This window comes from Dermacentor andersoni, chromosome 10, assembly GCF_023375885.2.
Source record: "Dermacentor andersoni chromosome 10, qqDerAnde1_hic_scaffold, whole genome shotgun sequence".
NCBI classification, from domain to species: domain Eukaryota; kingdom Metazoa; phylum Arthropoda; class Arachnida; order Ixodida; family Ixodidae; genus Dermacentor; species Dermacentor andersoni.
The window spans coordinates 50736553-50763256 of NC_092823.1; the positions used below are offsets into that span (position 1 = coordinate 50736553).

Consider the following 26704-nt stretch of genomic DNA (forward strand, 5'->3'; position numbering starts at 1 on the left):
TTACTTGGCTGTTGGGAATTGTGTTAGCTGTGTGTTACGGCTGATTTTCTGTGCTAAATAGTGATTTTTCTCTTATCATCCAAGGTATTAACCTAGCCTTATCTTTTCATTGACAGAGTTACCACTTATTTGCTGGGTATAGTGAAAAAAGGCCCCCAAAAGTGCTTTCACAATTTTTGTGCAAGCGCAGGAAAATTAAATGAAAATGAGCTCACTAAGTTGAGGAAACACCACCAACAAACTCTTCTGTACCCCAAATTAACATGAAAAATAAATAGTGTGCAATTAGTTGTTGACTTGGACCAGGAAGATAAGCTGCATTCAGCACACGAATTCTTTACAAGTTTATTTCTGAAGAAAAAAACCTGGCTCGTCAGAAACACATCTTGCAGGTGTTTCACATCATGCCCGACAACTTTCTTAAAAATGTCTCGCCAATTAATAGCTAAGTTGAGTGATGTTACATTATAGAATAACTGGTCAACTTGAATGCATATACATCTCGAGGACAAAAACCTCAGACAGACAAGTCTACTTTGGTACGTCATTAGATTTTAATTGCGGTGAAAGATGTATGCAAAAGTTTGTATAAATTTACGTGCTCATTTGTTTTCAGTCTATTTATTATTTTGTCTTCTCAAAGGCAGCCTATAACTCTTCCTTTGATGTGTTGGTGTGCGAAACATCTTAAAGCAACGTTCTTGTAATAAAATTAAGTCACAAGTGAAGACCACAATGATTGTTCTGATTTAATTCAAATCTAGCTTTCTTAGATGTAATTACACTGTTAAGGGTGTAGGTACTAGCGCATGTCTCCAGGTTCCATGCAGTTGTGCCTTATATGCTGTAATAATGTTTAATGTGCGCGCATCTTTAGGGTAAATAAAGGTACTTCAAATAGATCACTCTCCTTTGCTATTGTTTGTGTTAGGGAAAGTTATGAGCAGGCACTGGAGCATGCAACTGTGAATAGCAAATGAATTTCAAAATTATATGAATAAAAATCCTCTAGCCGAACGAAATTTCAATCATATTTCAGTGGCGAGTTTTCACATCGCAATTCCTCCTCAACTGGACCACAATGTACTTTTCAGTTCTATGGCAATAATAATTCAACAACAGGTCAACAGAATTACCACATTGTCATTTCAATGCAGCATCACTAGTAACCCAACCACAATTGAACAAAACGAACACAATGAATGTCTAAGCACAATGTATTTTTAAAGGCAACTTCACAAATATTCAACATTGAGACACCCAATGTGGTTTCAATTAAATTTAGGGGCCAATATTCAAGAGCTCTCAACAATGGACCCAATTATATTCCAACAAACTTTCCATGACTTTTCAAGAAGAAACTCAACATTGACCAATGGTTTATCAATGCATTTCCAACAATTTTTTTTCTGTAAGGGCTAGGTTTGTTCTAAGATGGTACAAGCGAGGCGAGAGCTGCATTGATATAAAAAGCGAGCTAGAATGGGAAGCGCTCTCCTCTCGCCGAAGAAAACTGCGTTTGAAATTGTCATTTCCGATACATCTTAAGACCGGAATGAGCAAAGACACTTGAATTAAACTGCCACACTGGATATCTAAAAGATCTGGTCATTGTAGACAATTCGAGACTACCTGACTAGAGCGAACCTTCATGCTAATTGCTTTCTTCCCTAAACTGTAACAGATGGGAATCGGTTGTCTTGTGATGACGTTGCGATGCATCAATGAAGATGTGTTCTTTTTTTTCATCTTAAACCCCCTGCTTACAGGCCCTTGGGCAAAGTGGGTACTTATAAATAAGTGCACTTCTGCGCTCACTGATTGCATCTCCGTGGTAATCCGCCAGTATAAATTCTATAATTGGATTACAAATTCAAACTCACCGTGAATGAAATTCGGCCTTTCCGTTGCCTATCCGCCAAAATTAGTATTAGTAGCGGTCTACCATTGGATTCCGGCTTGCTATAGAGGAAATTCTTATATTTTATTGCTTCTTTTTTACAAAGTCTGCTGCACCCTAAATAGGTATTTTAGGGATAACCGCCATAGAATGAGTTTTACCCACCGCGCTGGCATAGTGGATTTGGTGCCATGCTACTCAGCCAGAGGGCGTGGGAATAAATCACGGCTCTATGGGGTCGAAATGCAAATCCATGGGAGCGAAATGCAAAAACGCCCGCGCTTCACACATAGGTGTAGGTTAAAAAACCCCAGGCGATCAGAATTAATCGTTTCCCGTTATGACATGCGTTATAATCATATCGTGGGTTTGCAACGTAAGCCCCAAAGTATTAACAAGGGTGGTGATGTGGGTTCGTTGGTATAATTTGACTAAAAGTGGTTGAGCGCACGACGATAAAAGAAGGCATATTAGAGGCAAATATAGTTTATTTGCAATGTGCCTTTACCAGCGGCTTCATTTCCGATTACCTTTATCATCGTGCGCTATGCGCCCAACGTGCCTTGTCATGTTCTTTGATAACTTTCATGAACTTAAACTTTACATCTTAGTCAAATTTCCGTTCTGAACGAGAAATAAAATAAAGAGAATCATATCTTATCCACCAGTTCAAGAGATTGTCACCAATAGGCATAAACGTTTCAAAGGTAATTTCAGAATTTATTCGCTATGATAAATTTCAAGCTATTGGCAACAGGACTTCGTTTGGTTATTTAGTGTTTTCTTTTTTCTCTTTTTCCTTTTCTCTCTACTTTTTTTCTACGCTTTTCTATCTTTTTCTCTTTGATTTATTTCTTTATGTATTCTATTTCATTATTTTGTTTATATTCACGAGCACCGGTTTCTGCCACTCTTTCTACGATCTCTTTCACAGAGGGCATATAACCCACGACCACCAACGAAGCAGGTAATAGAAGGGTGCTGTGCACGCCGTGGACACGCCGACTGACACACATCTACGTGATTGGCACATGTGATTGACAGACGACCGTGGCAGCAGCCTTGTGCACAGCGCTCCTTTATTCTCAATTCTACACCCGCGCCGTTAACGCACCTTCGCTCGTTGCCGCACCCACGAGCCTTACCCCCTCTCCCCTTTACAAGAGCCTTACCTATATATATTGTGCCGAGGAAAGCATATGGCGAATTGAAAAAGACTACACCACGTGTCGGAACCTTATTCTCGCTTTGCTCATCGTCTTGAATTTCCATCTCCCGCCTTCCTCTTGTTTTCCCTCCCCATGTTCTCGCGTTTGTTTGCGCTCAACCACCTTCACCCCAGAATTAAATTTCTTCTAGAGAATGATGTTTCCTAGGATGTCTCTCATTCTAAGTTCCGTTTTTCTGGCGCTCTGCTGTGGTGTTTTGACAACAGCGTCCAAATGTGCTGTCAAAGGAAGCTCGTGCCATCGTCACGTGAAAGAAATATTCTCTATTAGGTGAGGAAATAAAAATCTGGAGGACGCCTAAGCTTCGCTCTTAAGAGGAAGCTTTAGCTCAGGCCCAACTCCGATGCGGCCTATTCAAATACATGTAAAACGCAAAAACGTTTTTATGAGATAACCCCTGGACCGACTTTGACGAAATTTGTTGCATTTGAAAGAGAAAGTTAAAGTCTAGTGACTGTTGGAAGCGGAATTTCGATTTAGGGCTTGAATTTTCTTAAAACGATTTTCAAATATTTGACCGTTTGAAGAATATAGAAGCACGAAGTTTACAAATTCATAGCTCTGCATCAAGAACTGATAACGCGGTTCTGTAAACGGCATCCATTAGATCATTCAAAGCTGACAAATTCAATATTTCATTTTACATCTTACGTCAATTTGTTACGTTGGTTACAACGGTTTTGCAAAAGTTGTATTTCCCTATGATTAATTTTTTTTTATATTCATGTGTAACATATCAATTTTGTCCGCTTTAGATGTACTATTACATGCAATTCACAGAATTGTATTATCATGTTTAGTGGTTTAGTTACGGAGTTGTAAATTTGATAGTTTCGTTTTTTGGAAATTTTCGATTTTTGCCAGTTTTTAATAAAAAATTGATGACCTAACTGAAAAATTCGGAACCAACAGTCACTAGATTTTAAGTTTGTCTTTTAAATGCAACAAACCTCGTCAAATTTGGTGCAGTGGTTGCCGAGAAAAACGAATTCCCCTTTTACATGTATTTAGATAGGAGCACTCGAGCTAAAGCTTCCTCTTAAGAGTAGAACGCGACACCATACAAAGATCCCTAACTGGGTCTCACGCTTCCAGGCAACTGCGGCTTCTGTACGCGTAATGTTTACCGCGAAACACTGGCTTTCTGGTAGAATCGCGGCCTCTTGCTTGGACCGCGATGCCTTGGAGGCAAGCGCTATCTGGAGGTGTTGTTAAGAACGGGGCGCATTACTCCATGGCCTCCGAGATTTTCGCGCGTCGGCGCGCGCAGGTCTCGCATGCCGTGGCTGCTCTACAATTTGTAGAAACGCTGGAAAAGGGGTTTGTGTGAGCTTCCGCGCAATAGAACAATGTTTTTCTCGTTTATTCAAGCCACAGTTCGACGTTATTATGCCTGTAGGTTGTATCTAAGCCATAGTTTACGATTTGTACGACGTGTTTTACTTTGAGAAATTCAATTATTTGCGTAACTGTTTTGAGCTACACGGAGCGTCTGCGTGGTTCCGTGTGCGTTGTGGGGTTTTCATGGTTCGGAATGATTTTTGCCGACGCTGGACGCGAGACGCCTGAAGCGGACGCCGAATTTTCTGTTACACGGGGCCCTTAATGCTATCGCGTGAAAGTATGCAAGTATGAAGAAGTGTATTTTATTGCGATAGTAACTATAGGAACAATGCAACCGCACTCCTGCGGTAGCCGTCGCCGTCATGTTCCGTAGAAATTCCAAGGACGAGAACGCTGTCGCCGAAGGCTGTACGCTTTAGGCACGTGTTAAAGCGCGCGAGGTGAGCCGACAATCGCGCGTTAATCTGGCCCGCGCGAAACGGAGAAAAGCAAGTAGGAAGGGGGCTGTCTTCCGTCGGGCGCGAGGCTCCGGTGGTAAGGGGGCGGCGGCGTTCTACTCAGGCTGGAACTGCGTATGTGACAGCTGAGCGTGGTCGCGCGGCCGTACCTTACGCGTTATGAGCAAAGTCTAAGTGCGTGGATGGCTCGAAGCTTCGTGCATGCTGTGTGTTCTCGGCGCTCAGTATACATTGGAGTGATAGAAAGTACGAAGGTCATTTCTCTGGCTGGTGCGGAAATGCTTCTTCATGCCAATGTTCAGCAGCGAGCGTCCGCGGTCATCGAGTGTGATGTGTTCATGTTCGCTGTGTGCGCTGACACCCTGTTTGTTAATTTAGTTAGCAAGGGGTTGTTTACAAGCTGATGCAGCCGAGGAAAGTAATATCTTTACTTTGTATGGTTATCTGCTAATTTGCTATCCCAATCGATGATTGACCTTTCAGGGGAAACTGTGACATTCTTAATGAAAATCTTAGATATAGTCCTAAATCCTCCCTTATTGCACTTGCAAAGGATACACCTTTCAGTGTAGGTAAACTGACCGTATGGCGAGTATTTGTCTTCCAATTGAACAGTTTTTAGTTTTTGTACAGAAAAGTGAAAAGAAGACAACTCACTTTAGGTACACCACAACTTGATCGCGGGTACACGGTGACAACGGAAGCAGTTCGTGCGATGGGGTCGCTGTCATGATGTACTGTTTATTGTCCGGGCAAGCTGTCGCACCGGGGCTGTTTGGAATGTAATCAAGTGCTGGTGCCCCGTCATGCTCAGATCCTAGACTGAAATACGTAAAATAAAATTAAACATCCTGAAGTTATTATGCGTATTTAGTAGTGATATTTTGTCAAATACTTTTGTAGGACTTCTGTGGAAACTGACATAGGTTTGTAGAGTATATACAACATGACTGATCTAAAATGCAGTTGTCAGAGACTTTCCTGCGCGAACAATATTTCGAAGACCACTGGACAGTGCTTTCGCGAATTCGCGTTCATACGTACCAATAGCTTAGAATCTGCTGATGAGGATAGCAATAGGGGCTTGTTGGTACGGCACATCTTATTTTCTATAGCGCAGGCTTTACACAGCGCTGTGTGTGTCAGATGTGTTTTCTGTTGTCCGTGTAAAGCTTGCGCTATAACAAAATAAGTTAGAATATGCGCTTTTCTTGTCGGTTCTTCCCTTAGGCATTCTTTAAAGCAATCTGTTTTCTGCGTGTCGCTGTAGTACTCGCGGATCTAATGCTAACCTTATCCTCTAGCGGAATTGATCATCTATGCTGAAACTGCCTGTAACATTTCCACTACAATATGACCTATCAGGCCATCCCACTTTTCGTGGCTCGAAATGGAAGAATGCAAAAAGCGGTGTGTTTATTAGGAGCCTTCATTTGAAAAGGTTTGTTCCCAATTCACAGGAGAATATATATGAATTCTTCTTTGTTTCATCTTCAGTGCATTTTCTTAATGTCCACTGCAGGACGAAGGTAACTCTCTGTGATCCAACGGCCCCGGGGTTGCGCAAGGTGATACCAACTTACGCCTGCAAATTTCGTAATTTCATCACCCCACTTAGTTTTCTGCCATCCTTGACTGCGCGTTTCTTCTCTTAGCGCCCATTTTGTGACTATAATGTTCCACTGGGTATCCATCCTACGCATCACAGGGCCTATCAGCTCCATTTCTTTCGCTTGTTGGGAATTAGAATGACGGCTATACCCATTTGCTCGCTGGTCCACACCGCTGTCTTCCTGTGTTTTAACGTTACGCCCAACATTTTGCGAATCATCAGTCTTTGAACTCTCCTAGCTTGTTGTCGACTTCTTTGCCAACATCAAAGTTTCTGCTCCATTTGTTAGCACCTGCAGAATGCGCTGATTGTAAACATTTGTTTTCAGTGATAGTGGTAAGCTCCCAGTCAGGATCTGGCAATGCTTGTCGTATGCACTCGAGCCAATTTTTATTCTCTAAATTTCCTCTTCATGATCAGGTTTCATGATCATGATTTCTTCTCCATGATTTCTTCTTCATGAATTCACCTATATAAACGTACTTTTTTATCGACTCTAGATGCTTACTGGTGATCCAGCATTCGTGTTTCCTAGTCATGACATTGAACATTATCTTTCTCTTCTGCATATTATTCTTCAATCCCACTCCTGCAATTAGTCGGTTAAGGTCGTCAATCATTTGCTCTAAGTCGTCTCCAGTGTTGCTGAACAGGTAAGTGTCGTCTGCAACGGTTTGCTATCATTAATATCTATGGTGGCTGCAGATACACCGTTTAACCTAACTCTCAAGCGCTTGCAATCTAATAGCTTGAATACTTTAAAGCACGCCGTGAATAGCTTTGGAGAGATTGTACCTCCTGGCCTGATAGGTAACTTTCCAGTTTTCTTGTGGAGAATTAAGGCAGCTGTTGAATCCTTTCAGGTATTCGCGAAGTTATTCACGTATGCTTGCGCAATGCCGCCATGACTGCTGGTATTTTAACTGAATAAAGTGCTTTTTCATAATCAATGAAAGCCATATAGATAGGTTGGTCGTACTTCGCAGATTTCTCAATTGCCTGATTGATGACAATGGATGTGATCAGCTGTTAAATATCTGTTCCTGACGCCAGGCTTTCCTCTTGTTTCATTGAAATCAAGTGTTGCCCGGATTCTATTGCAATTTATCGGGGTGAATATGGTATACAATACTGAAGGCGAGCTGATCGGCCTATATTTCTTAATTTTGTAACGTCTCCCTTCTTATAGATTAGTAGAATGTTGACATTCTTCCAGCCTTCTGGTACACCTGAAGTCATGAGGGATTGCGTATCAAGGGCGGCAAACTTTTCAAGCATAATATCTCCTCCATCTTTGATAAAATCGACTGTTATTCCATCTTCTCCTACCGCTTTTTCCTGGGTCACGCCTTGCAAGGACCGTCTAACCTCGCGTTAGTTATAGAATGAGGGTCTGTATTCTGTGCATCACTTGTTCGAATGAAAGTAACGTGGTGGCTCTGGGTACAGTGGATATCTGTAATTCTGTTTATGTACTGTATCAGCAAAATTGCTGATGACATTGCCCTTCTTATGTATCAATGCAGAAAACAGCAAAGCCCGTGGGATTCTCTGTTACGCCAGCCTGATTGCATAGTGTTCAGCCACTAAAAAAATAGGTATGCCTGTACACCATTGATGGATCGGCCTTGGGACGGATACATTTCGTAGACGTTAACAGCGTAGTAGTTGTTTACTCATTCATGCCAGCTGATTTAATCAACTTGACGCAAAAGTCAGTAGAGTCAGTTAATAGTAGGCGTTCGTGTTGTCCATTTCTCCCTTCTTGTGTCCTGTCTGCACGCCTCACTTCTTTTTTGCATAATGAATCCTTACCAACTATCTCAGCTTTCTGTTGTTCTAAGCTTCATTTCTAGTGAGACGTGTTTGAGTGCGACTTTCAGCGGCATTTTTTTGCAGCATTCGAGAATGCTAGCACTTTCATTGCCTGACAAGGCGCACCACATTTTGGGTGAAGTGTCGATTTCCTGGACGGCTGCTTGTGTAGTGCTGCGTTGCGGTGTTTTATTGCGACTTTCCGTCTACGAGGGCTGCGTCAGTTCTCCGCATGAACAAACTTGCAGGGTGTTTCTTTTTCTTTCAGCAGTAGCAGAAACGTAATGTACCTCAACTTGGCATTATAATTTTACCACTTTGTCCACAACCGCTGTATTGTCGAGTATGAGTGTTTTCTTGATTGAAGACACCCCAAACGAGGCATGCTTTCTGACGTCGCTTTTTCATCTACCACGGTTTTTCCAAGTACGCAAGCTGCCACGAGTGAAGATTGGCGATGATATTTTTCATTTGTTTTCCTACTGCGCTGGCTCTCCGCACCCTTTGCGTCGCGGCTTTAGCTCCTTTCTGGACTATTATATAAGCAGTGAAGCTTCTGCAATGCTTTTGCGGGGCGCGCACGCAAAATTCCAGCCAGCCAGAGAGCATTACGGTGACTACGAGTGGGACTTCTTTGCAATTGTCTTATATACTCCAATCGATACATGCCTTTTTACGTTGCTATTTCCATAACCGCGGACCTTGCCTAGTAGAGTATGCATGTTTTCACCCCTCTCCCTTCCGACATAGCAGCAGGAGAAACAGAAGTGAAAAAAGTCAATGGAAGAGGAAAAGGAAGTGTTCCTGTCTATGTTCAGTATTGCGGTGTGAGCATACTTGCAAAAACGCACCCATTAGCAGGAACCTTTGCCTTAAAGATAAATGCTGGTACGTTGGGTAAAAATTTTACCGTCTATGTAGAGCCATATAACTTAGATGTATAGATGTATACTTACGCATGAAGTGTTTCATGAGCAATAGTTGTCATGCCTTTCATGGTGGTGGCGTCGTCACTAACCAAAGCACCAGCGAAATCGCCGCAAGCTGAACCAGCATACGCCATTCCTTGAAGAAAGGTAAAACATATGCTAAAAGGAAATGCACAATGAAAGCGAGCATACCCATAGACACACACGCAAAAAAAGGAAATGCGTAGTTCCTTGTGAACTAGTTCAAGAAGCTAAAGCAGGATGTCTTAAATTTATCTAGTCACCATTAGGAAGACATTTTACGTCGCACCATTTGCTAACGTGAGCTTTATTACGCGGGCGTAAGGTTTATATTTTTTTTTTAGATTTATAGCAAATAGAATTGGCGATCCCTATCGCAGTCCGTATAATCACGATGTGAACAACTCTGGACCTCATAGATTTACCCGTATGTTCCCAGATATCCTTCGGGACAGGGCGTATATGATCATTTGAATTTATGAGGTATCGATATATATCCGCTACGTTCATATATATTCTAACGTCCCATATGACCATGTGAAAGCAGGCTTAATATACACTAGCGACCCCTTCATTGAATAAATTATTGGCAAACGTTACATTGAGCAATAATTTTCACAACATAACATAGTGTAAGAATAAAATAAATACTCACCTCTCACTTCGTGATAGCCGCCTTCGAAAGTCATTGCATAGTTGTGCCTGTGCGATTTATTAAGAAACTGTAGAAATCGTACCACGCACAATTTTTTTGCTTCTTAGGAAGTAGAGAAAATTGATGCTTATTCTGGTGCTGTAATAGGATGCTTGCTATTATAGGTATCAACCTTGGTATACTTACATTAGGGAACCTCGAGCAATTTGATTTTGAATAACACAGCCTTCACTTCAATTGAAATGTGTTGCTTAAACAATGTTTCGGGTGCTAACGACGAGAACCTAATGTGGGCCCTGAACTAATTGAGACCCAAGTAGTATTTGGACCTAACATCAAGGCAGAGTTTAGAGCTTACAAATGTTTAACTCAGTCCGTATTTTGAATATTTCACTCCACCTATAAGCACCTTTCTGAATATTTCTCTACCTTTCCGAATATCTGCCTGCTTGAGCAGAAGGTTAGTTCTGGTTACCTGCTGTAACATTACATAAACATTAACATCCGTGAGCCACACCTTTAAGCAATTATAGAACAATGTGACAGCCCACGTTCCCGAAGCCAATACATGTATGGTAAAGGCTGAAATAAAATAGTAGCAATAGAAATCAGCAAGCAATGAGTGTATTAACAAATCAGCAGCAACAAAAGGACAGCGGAATTACCGTACATTTGTAACGTTTAGGGATTGATGGAAGGCAGAAGCGGTGTATTACAGGCTCGCATAATTTTTTTTCAGCACACTAGCATGATAAGGCTGCAGAATTTAGAAACTATTTTTTTTGTCCGGAAACCGAAACAATGGTAAAAAAGCAAAGCGCTAGAGAAATACATCAATTAAGCTAAGCACTTCAATTGGCCGTTTAAATTGCAGCTCACGGGACAGATATTTACATCTTGTCTCTTTAGGAAACATTTTTAAATCTTTTGTGTGAGTTTTGTACAAAGCAGGTCCGTATTGCATATTTCGTAAATTTCTCGTCGCTTGACATGTAAGGATTATTAGCGCATACAATGGGGAAATTGAAGAATCGAAGGGGTGTGAAAATATTGGAAGGATTCGGGCTGATATAAACGGGTATATAACGTCAAAGTATGGTTGCGTTGGTAATTCTGCGTAAGCAAATATTATTGTGATAACTAGTTCTCTTATGTTAAGTTGCAATATTTATGCTCTTGATAAATAAAGTACGCATATAATTTACTATATTTGCAAAATTACCGCATAGTTGCGGTGGCTCTATGCTAATGCTAAGATGGCTGAGCAGCTTGACAATAAAGCGCTATTCGCAGAAAGAACTTTCGAACGATAGAAATGCAATCTATGTAAAGAAGTCTCTGCTGCAACACAAGACAGGTAATGTTAGAGGGGTGCTGAAACTCCTTTAGAACATTGTAAAAAGAAAAGCGTTGCCGATATGTATAGGAGGCTTTCTTTAACATTTGAGCCAAATATAGTTGCAATGCATGCAGCAGGGAATTTCTAATCACACGTCATATTTAGGGAAAAATTCCTTGCTTTCACCTTCTGAACATCACCATCGAAAGCATAGAGGCCCACCAAAAGCTATTGGCTGAATTTGTGGTCGCGAAAAGAATTCTCTGCAATACCAGTATTGCTAATGTTGACGAAATTGAACGAAAAAAAAAGGATGTGACTGTGATCTCGGAAAGACAGAGAAAACATTGCGTCTTTCATGGCCGGTCTACAAACTTCAGTAGCGCGTAGCTACATGGCGTCTTATGCAGCAGCGGCGTGCTGTGCAGCGCTTATGCTGCGCCCGCTATGGGGTGTCGCCATGAGCCCTCACCTCAGTGAGACGTTCAACTTTTGGGTGGAGCCTTGCTCACTTACCTCTTTCCCTGTGTAGCTTCCAGTGCGCTCGGGGAAACGAAGGGACCAAGAAAGCCGTTCATTGTTGGGTTAAGTACATCTAACTCCGATATGCATTTAGGACGTGAAAAAAAAAAAATGCGGCAGGAAATTCGTAAGGCGACGTCCTTCAATAGTAAAGCCCTTATATGAATAATGAGGAAGGTGTTTTTGGGCACCTTCAAATAGAATTCGCGCATGTTAGGCAGTTGGAGCTTTGTATATTGGACATGGAAAACGTAGGGCAGGCGTAACTCTACACACAATGTTTCGAAATAGGGTGTCGTTACCTAGGGGCAGAAGAACGGTTGTTCAGCGTAGGCAAGTGTCTTTTTTTTTTACAACGATGTGCCATTACGAAGTGGAGCTTCCCGTTCTTCTTGTATGAGTATTCAACTAGTATTTGTTGGTATTGCAGCCGCGGGTGTAGAACAATCCTTTAAAAACAAATAATGAATAATAAATTCATTCATTGAGCCATAGTTCGGCAGACGTCAAGCCCAAATGGTTATTTAGTGATGGGGCAGCAGATAGGTCACTGACTGAAAACGGGACGTAGGACGTAGGGACGTAGGACAGGAACAGGCCCTTGCGTGCAAGGACTTGTCACTTCGCAGATGGTACTGTGATGAAATTGCTGCGTGTATAAGCGCCGCTTCATCTCACACAAGTTTACCGTAGCAGGCTGCCTGTATAAAAAAAAAGTTCTCCTTTCGAACATCATGATGAGCGTTCGTTAATCGCTGTAACGGAAAAGTGCGAGCTCGTTCTGGTGTAAACTCACTATAACTAGCTTGTTGCTGTGCAGTACAAAAGAGGAGCGAACGTCAGAAGAATCTTTGGCGTACCTGCTCAAGTAGTATACCAGATCTACTCCACCAAACAAGTGCTCATTAGCGGTCATAAACTTGAACAATGCATCCGGTGAGCTTGCTTCAATTAAGTTAGGTTTCTTTTCATATTTCTGATCGAGTATTTCAGTGTATGGCTGAAAAATAAGAAATAAAGGCCTTATAAAGTATGCATCTCACTTAGAGATATCCTACTGTTGTGCTAGTGCTACAACTCCATAAAAATACTTGCGTATAACGTAGCCCAAGCACACACAGCTTCATTATTTTTGTTATTATAATTAAAATAAGAATAATTATTGCTTTATTTTTGATGAAGCAATTATTTGTCTTGAACTGAAAAAATATATTTTATATAACGTTGGAATGTACAAGTTTGTTCCCGCATCATTATTTTCATCCCGATAATTTCACGGCAGGAGAAAATTTCCACGCTCGTTATGAAAAGCTAAAGAATATGGGTGTGTAGCATAAAAGAATGGCTTTACGTACGAAATGTTTATATGACTGGCGCCAGTAGTTTGAATCAGGTGCAGAGGATAGGCACGAAAAAGAGCACACGTCTCTCTAGTTTTAGGGAAATATAAAAATCGTATTCTGCTGAATGAAATTTGTGGAGGACGTAGCAAATTGACCAATAAGACCATCTTATAAAACCTTGGTGTTATGCGGTACTTTTTTCGGGGGAAATGAAAACGCGAAATTTATTACTCACAAGGCGGCAACGAGTCCACGCGCCAGTGATTGCAGTGCACAGAGACGTAAACCCGGTTATACTCGCATAGAATATCGCGCAGGTATCCAAAGCCGCATTAACACCACCACCATCATTCGGGGCGGACCTTCAACTAATACAGAAAGCGCAGACCAGATATTAAATTTCCTTCAGGTGCATGCAACAACAGGTGACGATGTTTACGTATGAAACAGCTCTCGCAGGCGCGAGCAGCCGTTGTCATACCGTATATTTTACATTTCGTGTGCTGCATTTTTCTTACGAAAAAATAACCAGAATAGGCCCAAGTTGTCCAAATTGCTTTTGGTGGAGTATCACGAAATAAAAATTATGAAATACATTTGTGGACCGTGAAGAAATTCTCTTTCTTAATATGTGCAACATGCATCAACACACAGGCAGCGCCAATCGTATAATGTCCTCAAGTGTACTTATACTTCTAGGCAACATTGACTAAGGACAGCCGGTATTAAAGAGTTACCAGGATGCCGTAGATGTAGTAGCTAAAGTGGACAAGACCGAAAAGGTGAAGTTTCATGTCTGAAAGTTGAAGTTGCCTTGTGCTCTGTATAAAAATTTAGCGTTTGAACACGGCTAACAGCCAATGTTTCCCTTCTGTCTCTCTGAATTTTACTTTATGGGAGTCTTACAATGTTCATGCTCAAAGGAGGCAAAAATCTTATGCACTAAATGTACTTGATACTTTTCTGCATCCATAGCAAAATGTATATTACGACCAGCTCGTGCCTTCTGCCATATTTCTAGCTTATCAGCTAAGGCATGTCTCGCGACAGATCACTTTCAGTAATAGAAAAGCAGCTATACGCCGCATGCCCTTATTCCAGCCATAAGCGTTTGGAAGTCATATATTCCTCTTTTGAGCTAAATTAGTTGATATATTGCCAATACATTAATGAAGCACGGGCCAGGTAGATTGACGAAAATATCGTACATGTTCTGATGGTACTGCTAAAAAAACATATTAAATTTCTACGATAAAAATCACTGCCACTTCCAGTCCGTGAAGACGGTCGAACAGTGAAGCTGCGTTAGTTACACCGAGTGTTACACCATGAAAGAAGTCAAACTTCCCAAGCATTTAATATTGTAAATTTTTGCTTCACTATTGTTTCACCTCATTTTGGCTTTTGCGTGCTTCGCGTGATGATCATGCTTTAAGAGTGCTTTTTTCGGTTACTCCTGTGTTCTTTTTTTGTTTTTGCGCGTGAGATTTCAGTCTATGTGTGTCTGTGTTTGACGAGCCCGTCCACGAGCCAACTCTGGCTGCCGCTCACGGTAGGGAGCTTTTTCCTCAGAAGTACGCACTGTTCGTGGTCTTCCCATAGCTGTAGCTGGGATGGAATGTGCGGAACCACTAATACATAGCTATGTCTATTACGTGGAATGCCCGCCACTGGAGTTGCGGGCGCTGCAATCTGTTTGACGAGTGGTTGGATTGGTTGATGATTGACGTGGCTCCGGCACTTCTTGCGCCAGCAAGAAGTGCCTGCAGCCACGCACTCCTAGTATCGCGTTTGAATCGCTGCGCACTGTTCATTGGCCGCAAACCACCAGCATAGCATTTGTTTGTTTCGCGGCAGGGTGGAATCAGTCGTCAATAAATTCGATGCCGATCTGGCTTCACCGTGTGACAAATTCACAGTGTGACAACCGTATAAAATTCGCATATAAGATAGCACTCTCACAGGGGGAAGGGGGTCATTACAACCACCTTCCCCGGTTCAGCTCCGCTTTTCCTCTCCCGCTAGGTGTCTTGGCTCCTTATTAGCGCAGTCCGACAACCATGGCACAGGTTCCGCATAAACAGATTCGTTGTAAAAAAAAATACAGGTTCGACCAAGTGTAGCACGGCTGAATCAGCAGACGCCACCTAGCACCCGTAATCATGTGATCTGTTACGTCACGTTGGTTCCTATTATATGTAACTTGCTCAACCGCAATAAACTTGTTCGCCCAATTGCTGACCTGGCTGCATGGTCCAGTACGGCCGAGATGTCGATGGTGTCTGCGTTGTTGTCATCCGCGAAGCCCATGGGCGCATCGCACGACCCTTGGATTGCTGGCGAGACTTTCAAATGTCAGTTTCTGGTGTTTACCTCGGCTACGCAATCGAACAAGCAGTCAAAATACGTTCAAGCAGCCACGTTGCTAGCTACCATAGCCAAACAAGCTCAGCAGTGATAGAGTAAGTTCATGTTCGAGGAAGGACGAGGACAGAAATTTTTTTGAAGTTTTCATTAAGAAGTTTGAGGAGCATTAGAAGCCCGCCTAAGAACATACCAATGCGAGAATTTCGTATTGATTCAAGGAACTGAAAGGATAAGGCCGGAAGCTTAATGACTGGTTGACAGAAATGCATCCCTGGGAAACAATTACAAATCTGGGGACCTTGAAGATCGCATGTTGCACAGCCGAATCACTTTGGGCACTCAGGATAGGAACGTGCAGCAATGACTGATCTCGGAAAACCCAACGTAGCAAAAGATGGTCGACATTTTCCGCATGCAAGAGCAAAGAAAAGAACACTCCCGTGATTTAAGTGAGGCTACTTGCGCCAGCGAAGGCACCATAGTGAAAACTGTACTAAACAAAAATATTTTTATCGTCGAAGAAGACGTCCGCGTCACTTTGAGTGGTGCAGCAGCTGAAAACTTAGGCTACATTATTCGTTTTCAAAGCATACAGCAATTTACTTTTTATTTATTTATGCGTTGTCAACATGAGAAGGTGCAATTTGTTAACATTTTTATGAGAAGCGTTTAAAAACGCCCTAGCAGGCAACGACAATAAGAAGGACAATGCACACGTAGCACTACGTGTGCATTTTTCATTTGTTTCATGTCTTTTTGACGCATACGAACGCTTGCGATGCTCAATAAACTTGTTCCAATAGCTTTGTCGACCATTCTTATGTTTTACAACTACTATATGTCAAATAATCTACATTTTTTAGCGAAAGGTTATAAACTGTTCAACTGATTAAAGACAGCATTCAGGAAAGGAATGTGCGTACATCAGCCATGGTGACTATCAATGTAGGTGAATAGCCTGAACTAGCCTGGGAGCGAACGAATGAACAAAGGTTCGTCCTGCTGAGGCCGACCACAAACAAAAGAAAAATACTTCCAAACTATGTAAATAAAGCTTTTTTCTTTACCTCCGACAACATTGTATTTTGCCGCAATATCAGAGCCACACTCTGTAAGGATGGTGCTGACTTTAGGATATTCTCGCGAAAGAGATATGCATCCGACAAGGATTGGGTTCCTTTTCGGTTTTGACCTTTGTAGACTGAATATATACAGAAAGTGCATCAGCGAAGGCTGTTTAAATAAATTATTGATTTTGAGCTTGCAACATCTTTAGACGCGCGCTTACATCTGAAATAAAAAATACCGATTATCCTTTACCTTACCGTAACAGATTCAACAAAATTGTCACGGAAACGGCAAGGAAAACCATGATATTGACTTAGCAGGTCTATCTATGGTAATGTCGTGCAGAAGTACCCAATTTGGTCGCAGTTGGTATCGCTAAATGCGTTCAGTTTGCTTATAATTTGCAAAATGGTTGTCTGATAAAAAGGGTCAATTTATTAGTGTGAGACGCCTGTTTTACTCTATGGGGAAGTGCAAAAATATCAGTAACTGGAAAACTCACCGTGAGTATAACTATATCCAGAATAATGAGCTTCAGATCTAAGATATCTGTCTCCGTGTTTCTAAGGATTGTGTTGACCTTCGGTAAAAAACGAGAAAGAAGTAATATATTCAAAATAAAAATTTTAGTTTCCTTGTTATATTTAAATTTGCTTTTTTTTTTCTCCTGAAGCACTTCTTAATTTTCCTCCTCATGGCACGGCCAAAGTATACATCTCTTGAAGTGCCACCGAATATTGCCTTAACCTTGCCTTGCTGTGTTATTATTGGTTGCAACTTTATTTACATAATAAAGCACGGCGCAAGACTTATAGCTAACAGAATAAACAGCAAATTTCTTTGTTTCCAATCTTACTGGCGCCAACAAAGCAGCCGCTACAAGAAAAGTAAACCTACCCTTATAATCACTAACGGAAAACTACTTCTACACCATTGTATCTCTATGCTGATAATGGCTTGTGCGCAAGGCATTATATTGAAATTGAGGCGAGAGCTTAAGATGAAGCTGGTGGGGCACTTATAAATACTCATGGCGGTACCCAGTGCTTGGTTCCTTTAGTGCAGCAACGAACGAGACTAGTGTGTGGCCTTTCATGATCGTATTGCCCTTAGTATTACACTGACGGGAGGACTATAGAACTAACATAACAAAAAACGGGAAGCAATGGGGCGCAAGTAAGTCCAGTGCTTGCTTCATGTACTCCCACTTCGTTATATTATGTTGTTCTTCCGTCACTGTCATACTAAGCGCAATAGAATCGTGAACGTGGTTCCTCTCTTTGTAAGCGATGTCCCGCGCATTACAAAGGACGCTCTGCAGATTTTAGCAATGAACGATTCCCTCAGCCACACTGGTAGGCATTGAGGAGGAAGGGGAACTTGTATCCAGTATATAAGCGGCTTTAATCACAAGAGGCGGCGTCCTTCATCTGTAGCAAGCCGCCTCTTGCGCTGGCATGGTGACGCAAACGCTCCGTAATGTTCGCTTATATGCTATATACACGAACACTATCGCTCCACTGCCACCAGCGCCACCACGAGTCCAAGCGGAGAATTTTGCGTACATTTACTCGCAGACGCTGCTAACGCGAGAGAGAGCACTTCGATTACTCCGGTACTTCCGCGGCAATGAACTGGCGCCATCTTTTAACTAGGCGCGCAAAGTGCCCTCTCTTGCAGCGCTCTCGACGCTCTCGCAGCGTTTTGGTGACTCCCTCTCCCTCTACGCTTTTGAAATTTTCTGCTACCGTTTAGAGCAACCGCACAACCGGCGGCAATGTCTCTTCGTCGCGCGTGGCTTGCTTGCCTTACCCTCACTTACTTTTTCTTTTAAGTTTTTCTCACTCTCTGATCCATTTAACCACCGGCTTCTGGCTCAATTGGCCCTAGTAGATAGTCGCCATGACACAAAGGACAAGCAAGCACGTACGAGAAGAAATCTTAATTTAGCACTCATTCCACTACTGGGAAAGCGCCGTGCTTGTACACGATGTCACGGGTTCCATTTATGTATATATATATATGTATATGTATAGTACAGAGCTGCAGAAAGGGCGTTAGCTAATAATCGCTGCTGCTCGGACAATCGCTTCCTCAAGGATCGCTATTTTCTTCTACTGTAGCATCACTACAGCGGTCGAGAGGCAAAGAGGTGGAATTCCAACTTATCCGTAGTAACATCGGTTGCTTTCAGCCCATTGATCATTTTAGTTTCCTTCCATTTTTGTTTCGGAAATGATTTTCAGATTCCACTGAGGCCACCGGCGGACACCGGTGGGCATCGAAAGAACCAGCGGAGTGTGCCAATAATACCTATCACTGTCAACCGACGGCCATGCTTGAAGATTTTTCCCAATAAAAACTCAGCTATATATAGAGATTATGGTGCCAAATAACCAATTGGCCGAAATACACTCTATATTAGAGGCTTACAATCACTCCGTGAACCATCTTTTTGTTTACTCCGTTTCATTGCCATGTAGCCTCAGTTGGAATCTATATCCGCGAATGATAATCGCAACCATAACAACGTGCTAACCCACCAATAATTGCATCCAACAGCCTGCATGACTGTGGGTCTCTATGATTTGAACGCGAGGATTATCAAATCATTTGATATGAAGAGAGATACTTACTGCTGTGAATAAAACGCGTAAGTAATCAATAAGGGCCTTGTGTTTGTTGCCTGTCATAGTGGGAAACAAGGTACTGTACTCGTGGCTCACGACAAGGGCAGCCTCAATTGTAGCAGCCGTCGGTCCTGCAGAATAAAGAAAAAATGTGTGCCCTTACAGTCTGAGAAGAAGGATAACCAGATGTATTGGGATGACTATATTGACAGTTATATTTATTTATATCCATTTCTATAGGATTCCTACATTAATAGAACAAAGACACAAACATGCAACTTCATGGTTTTTATCCTCTTTATTTTGTCTCATTTGTTACCACAGTGACCATAGGTTTCTGATCGCTGTGGTACACCGCGCTCGGTTGTACTGCTAAGCTAGAAAAGTTCTTGCCAAAGGTTTAATCTATACATTACCGGTGACTCAATACAAACAATTCCAACAGGAAGGATACAATCCAGTTGCCGTCGGGTAGCGCTAGGTTGACATTAAAGTGGATGATTGGTGGGTAGAAAAATTATGGGGTTTTACGCGCCAAAACCACTTTCGTCACTATACACGCTCGAAAAATGTTAGCAGCCCCATGAGACAGTTTCAGTGGGAAAGCCGGCTGTTCAATTCCGACATGACGTTCAGGGCAGCGTGTCTCCTAGATGTCGCTGCGCAATAATCGCAGTATGCTTACTGCTTATCGAAAAAAAAAAAACACGCTTGCTTCTATCGTCCCCGCATAACGAAGTGACAGATGAACAGATTACATGTCTACTGAGGCTATTCCATGACGTTGCTATTCCGTACGCGTGGGTGCAGAGTCACATCGTGGTTTCTAGATTTCTCGGGCAGACCCTATTCGCAAAAAGATTATCACGCAACGTGCGTCGTGCCGGTAACAGCTAAATTTAAGGTCGCTTAAGGTTTTCCGTAAGCCAGTAATGAACATCTTGACAATAAATAGCCAGAAAATTGACAGGCACTAGAAAGGTACTAGAACGGTACTAAAAAGGTGACACGTACTAGAAAGAACAAAGGCAAATGCCTGCGCACTGACAAGACATTTATTAAATTACTTCACAAATTCATTGCAATGCGTTACTCCTTACTACTTGTTTTCTCCCACCAAAGGTCGTGGCCTCGAGTCTCCTCATTAACTCTACCCTAATTAACCCTGTCCTAAATACATGGGTCCTGACGAACATTGATGGTCGCGGATTCGAGTACCTTAATTACCTCTATCTTAGTTACCCGTATTATAAATAAGTTCGCCTAATGAACACTAAAGGTGGTTGGTTCAACTCGCGTCCTTCACGATGTCAATTGGAATGTGAGTTACATATGGCCGGTTCGCCATATCCACATGTTGGGGCTTTGGTTCGATTCCATTAATCAACTTCCCCAAGTTAACGCGAGATGTAGTGGCTCCGAGTGCCGCAATTAACTGTATATTAATTAACTGACTCTTAATAACTTCATCTTGAATAACACCAAACTAGAGAGTTCGACTCTCGACCTTCTCGATGTCAATTGGAATGCAACTTCGACATGGCTGGTTCGCCCATACGTACAAGTGGGTTCGTCTCCCAGCAAAGGTCGTGGGTACGAGTGTCCTAATTACCTCTATCTTAATTTAATTACCTGTGCCTCAGTCAACCCCACCAGTCATGGATTCAACTCCAACCAAACGTCAAGGATTTCAGTGTATCGAGTGCCTTACTTAACTGCGCCTTAATTAGCACCAAAACTTGTGTGTTCGACCACCCTAAAAAAGGTCGAGGGTTTGACTCCGACCAAAGGTCCTGGGTCTTGATTAGGCTCACCTTAACACCACAGGTAGTGGCTTTGACTACGATGCAAGTCGAGGTTTGAGTCCCTATGAAGCATGGGGCAATTAATTTTCTTGCCCTGACGCCGGATGGCGTAACGCCGGACATCGGATTTTTCGTCCCACGAGCCCTCTAATAGACACCCCTTGCGCGCCTCCATAATTCCTCCAAAACCCCATAATTTAATAATTGAACGATAGAGACCTGATCGAAAATTTTATTTTATTTTCAGCTCTAGGCTATTTGTCTGGCATGCGCAGCATTTTAGAAATTAATCACCACTAACGATGGCAGGATTACATCAAGCAGCGCGTCCTCATTATGACTCCATAGGCACATCCATTGGAGCATCGTGGGGAGTTGCGAAAGGTATCAAAATGCTGGTCTCAGTGAAGCTGAAAGCGAGAATCAGTCGCAGAAAAATTACAGCTAAAGGTACGGGCATCCTTAAAACTTGTATTATAAAATATAAACCACATTCCACTAAACGGCCATAAAGGCTGTGGCCCCGTAGAATAGACATGTTGAGGTGAACAAATGGTACGGCTCAGTTTTGGAGAATGGAGTGAGCGTGCTTAGGCTAAACTTGTCTTAGGCTAAACATGACTTCGCTACTGCCTTCAAGAACCTAGATTTAGTTGCAGAGCCGGAAAAATTTGCCGTATGGATGTCACTAGCTCCAACGTATCGAAAATTTGCAACGGGGCACCATAAACATCACTATCTTCAGTGTAGGCCAACCTATATATAAAAAAATTATGAATTTCTAACTAGTGTCCACGCTAGAAAAGACGGTCGACGTAATTGTAAATTAAGTATGATATGAAGGAAATATATAATTAATGAAAAATAATCATGAAAAGATGCACTAACATATAATGTAGATGAATTTCCAAAATTGTTTGAAAGAACGAGTTGATCCACTGTATAGACGGATCTTGCTTTCTTTAGCGTCGATACCTGATCAATCCTGGCCACGCCAGCCGCATTTCGATGGGAGCGAAATGCGAAAACACCCGTGTACTTCGATTTAGGTACACGCTACAGAGCCCCAGGTGGTCGAAATTTGCGGAGTCTCCCACTACGGCGTGCTTCATAATCAGAAAGTTGTTCTGACACGTAAAACCCCATAATTTAATAATTTAACGATGGAGACCTGATCGAGAATTATACTTTATTTTCAGCTCTAGGCTATTTGTCTGGCTTGTGTAGCACTTTAGAAATAAATCACCCCTAACGATGGCAGGATTACATCAAGCACTGCGTCCTCATTATGACTCTACAGGCACATCCATTGGATCGTCGGGTCACGCGTTTAAATGGGCGTTATTGTCTTTTTTACAGTACCATTACTTAAACCCATGACGTGACAATCTGATGGACGTGGCGGTCGGGCAGTAGTAGACGCTGCCGTTCTAAGATTTAGCCACTTTTGCCACGTGAGGTGAACTGCTAGAGGGAAACCAATGATTACAGAAATTACGGATGAATTACGAATTAATGATTACGGATTTGGCTGCCACCAAACACGCATGCCCTAGCGCAGAAATCGCAGATTCTACCGCAATCCTAAAAAAAAAAAAACAGGCAGCTTCAAAGAACTTTTCGGCGTAGCAGTAACACTTAGTGCACACTGTTTAGGTATGTGCTACATATTTTCTTGGCGACGAAGACGAAGTGTCTTTCAGGCAGAACGCCGGCTCTTCCAGTTCTACTCATTTTGTGAATTTCTTAGACTTTGCTAGTGGACTGCTATTTCCTCCTTAACTGCGATGGAGATGGAGCCTCACGCGCGTCCGCCGGGCTCGGCAGTGCCCGCGGCGGCTGCCTCCAGGAAGCGCAACGGCACCGAGAGCGACACTGACAGCGACGACACCATACAGTACTATGTCAGCAGTGAAGATTCTGGCGACGACACCTTCGAGCTGGTGCGGAGTAGTAAAGCAAAGCGACGATTTCTCAGCGCATCATCGAATTCGAGTGAGTCCACCGTGAGATCTTCGCGGGATACCGAGGAGCTCACCATCCTGTTCTCGCCAGTTCTCGCCACTGACAACCTGAGACGCCTCAACAGGCAAGCCGTGTCTTCTCATCTAGAGGCGCTGGTTCCAAACGAAATCAAAGACATCAGGGTGAACACTCGTAAGAACGTGCTAGCTATTGACGTAGAACACGCGGCTGTGTAGGATTCCTTGCGCAAGGTCACGAAACTTGGCGGGATGAAAGTCCGCCCTTATATTCCGCTCGGCAAACAAGTCCGTACTGGCGTAATTTACGATGTTGACGAGACAATCGTCGACTCCGATCTGTCAATCTTAATCAAGCCAGCTACGGAAAACACCATCATCACAAACGCGTTTCGTCTCGGCACGTCACGGTGTGTGAAGATCATATTTAAGGGCGAATCCCTCCCATCGCACGTAAAAGTGGGCCACTTCCGACACGCAGTTCGTCCCTTTATACCAAAACCGCTGCAGTGCTGGAAGTGCAAGAAGCTTTGCCATATGAGTAGTGTGTGCAATAACACTACCGTCTGTTCTCGCTGCACTGGGCCCCACACCACAAACACGTGCGAGGCCAGTGTGCTGAAGTGCACAAACTGCAGCGGCCCTCACGATGCATCTTCGAAGGAATGCCCTTTGATTCGAAAGGAAATGCAAATATTGAAGAAAATGGTTAGAGACCACTCGTCTCACCGAGAAGCAGCAGCATCTATTAAGCGACGACGATCACGTCGCCGACGTCGATCAAGAGCCTCCAAAGCCTCTGCAGAACACCACACACGTATATTACCACCTACTCTTCCGCCCAGGCCAAACGCAGTCAGCTCAAAGGACAAGGGTGCATCGAACAGCACGGCTGCTGACGCGTGGCCTGCACTCCCGAAGCTACATGCCCCTACTGAGCGAAATGATACTTCTACAGTAGGGGACACTTCGTCTGTTCCTGATAAATTGCGGACCAAGATCAACAAATTGTTGTTATGATCAGCTCTCTGGTGAGTGCTATTCGTGTTCTACTGGACAAGCTACAGACACCGACAGCTCGAAGTGCATTGCAAGTGCTGGATGCCATCAGTCCGGTTCTGGCGAGCCTTCAGAAGTCCAGTGCTTGAGAACTTCTACAGCAGAACCATGGCTCATCGACAACAACAAATATCGTTCCGGGATGATGTGAGAAGTGCCTCCATATTCCAATGGAATGCGAGAGACCTGAGGTCTCGTATTTCGGATTTCCGACAGTTCGTATTTGCAAACCATTTTCCTATACTGATCATCTGTGAACCGAACTTATCAGCCTCCATACGACTATCGGGATATGAATCTTTTCTTTCAAACATGTGTGTCCGTAGTAGTAAGGTTCTGGTTTACATTCGCAAGGACCTTACGTATTTTTCCCAACACGTAGCGCCACACGACGGTAACCAATACGTCTGTGTTACTGTGAAAAAGAAGAAGCTGTCTTTTACTCTTATTGGCGTCTACCTTTCCCCAACAAGTCAGTTTGATAGAAAAAGACTGGAAGATATTATGGCTGATACTCCCGGTCCTTGGATAATAACAGGGGACTTCAACGGTCACCACCATATATGGGGAAGCTCCAGGATAAATTCGAGGGGCAGGTCACTAGTATCCTTTGCATCAGGCCACAACCTGTGTCTTCTAAATGACGGAAGCCCGACATTTCTGCGAGGAACTACATACAGTAGCTGCCTTGACTTGACTTTGGTGTCACGTTGCCTGACTTTGAGCGTGCAGTGGTTCACTGATATTGAAACCCATGGAAGTAATCATATTCCGACCTATATGAAAATCGATGGACTAGACGCCGCATTACCGGTAGTCTCTCGCCAAATCGACTGGTCAGTCTTTCAAAATCGCGTAGAAGACACATGCAAGACACATATTGCACGCAGATTAGAAGACATAATTGCAGACGCTATGCAAGATTGTACACGCTGCTTCACACATCCATCAAAGCGTACAGAGAATGACATTGAATTGGAAAGGCTTCGTGCACTACGTCGCCGAGCTGTAAGGAGGTACAGGCGCACGAAGTCAATTCTTGACCTCAGAGAAGCTCGGCGCATGCAAAAGAAGATCAAACGCCGAATGGATAAGCTAGCGGATCAAAAATGGAAATGTTTTTGCGACTCACTAGACCCCCGCAAGCCATTGTCCTGTGTGTGGCGTACCCTACGGGGTCTTTGCTCAAGTCCCCAGCAACGACACCCATTCAACGCCCTTGCTCTCTATCAAAACCGCCGCGAGATAGACGTCGCAGAGGAATTTTGTGCGAACGTCGCCGGCGGCACAGTTTTAGTCCCTGACATGGCTCTAGGCAACATCCCCAGCCCACGAGATGCAAGTATGGACGCTCCATTCTCTATGGAAGAGTTAGAAGCTGCTATGGCGCTATGTAGGTGTTCGTCTTCACCAGGACCCGATGGCATAACATATACTGCTTTGCGCCACCTAGGCAGAGAAGCACGAAGAGAACTCCTCAGCCTTTTTAATAGTTCATGGCAAGATGGTGTCGTCCCACAGGAATGGAAACGCAGCCGCTTGGTACCGCTTCTAAAAGCAGGAAAGTCACCGCTCGAACTGGCATCCTATCGACCTATAGCTCTTGCCAGCTGCGTCGGGAAGCTCATGGAACGTATGATCCTCATGCGTCTCGAATGGTACCTTGAACACCATAAAATTTACCCTGACTGTATGGCGGGATTTCGACGTGGTCGTTCATCGTTTGACAGTGTCATCGATCTAGTATCATCTGTGGAACAACAAAAATCTCGGAAACGATTATCAGTAGCGCTCTTTCTTGACGTGAAAGGCGCTTACGACAACGTTTCCCATCAAACCATTCTAGACGCACTTCTGACAGTTGAACTAGGAGGGCGAGTATATCGATGGGTCAGTAATTACTTGACACAAAGGTCCTTGTTCGTACGAACGGAAGATGGTCCGACTACCGACCACTACACATGCCGAGGCGTTCCCCAAGGCGGTGTTCTAAGCCCTATTCTTTTCAACCTCGCGCTTCTTGGGCTGGCCAGATCCCTACCGGAAACAGTGAGTGTTTCAATCTACGCCGACGACATCTGCATCTGGACATCAGCGGTCACTCGCCTCCAGGTTCGCGCACGGCTACAGAAAGCAGCAACACAGGCATCTGACTACCTTCACACACAAGGCCTTACCATCTCAACAGAAAAATGTGCATTAGTCGCTTTTACGCGAAAAACGATGACTCCTTATCCAGTATGCATCAATGGTCAGCCTATCTCCTACAAGAGAAATCACCGGTTTTTGGGCGTCATCGTAGACCGGGACCTCACTTGGAGCCCTCATGTTGCCCACTTAAAGAAGAAGCTCACATCTATTGTTCACGTCTTCAAGTTCATCGCCGGCAAAACATGGGGATCGTCAGTGGGCTCCATGCTACAGTTATGTCGAGCACTGTTCATCGGATTCCTACGCTATAGCTCCCCCGTGCTTGCTAAAACATGCAAGTCAAATCTTCGAGAACTTCAGAGCGTGCAGGCGCAGGCACTACGTGTTTGCCTAGGCCTTCCGCGCAGCGCCTCGACAGCTGGAACCATTATATTGGCTCAAGACCATCCGATCACGACTTACAGTAGCACCGAAA

The 26704-nt window shown here is 43.3% G+C and overlaps 1 protein-coding gene across 3 annotated transcripts in view; it reads right to left on the minus strand.

Moving 5' to 3' along the window:
* Positions 1-26704, minus strand: part of LOC129380648 (venom metalloproteinase antarease TserMP_A-like) — a 62028-nt gene that overhangs the window by 22342 nt on the left and 12982 nt on the right. For 2 of the 3 annotated variants that reach the window (XM_055062309.2, XM_072285122.1), the window contains 6 exons: positions 19239-19363; positions 17105-17182; positions 12685-12824; positions 9964-10010; positions 9315-9423; positions 5589-5753 (listed from right to left, as the gene is read on the minus strand). In XM_055062309.2, coding sequence (XP_054918284.2) covers positions 5589-5753; positions 9315-9423; positions 9964-10010; positions 12685-12824; positions 17105-17182; positions 19239-19363 — 664 coding nt within the window. The remainder of the gene's footprint in view (positions 1-5588; positions 5754-9314; positions 9424-9963; positions 10011-12684; positions 12825-17104; positions 17183-19238; positions 19364-26704) is intronic. The other variant, XM_072285123.1, reaches the window with a different exon arrangement.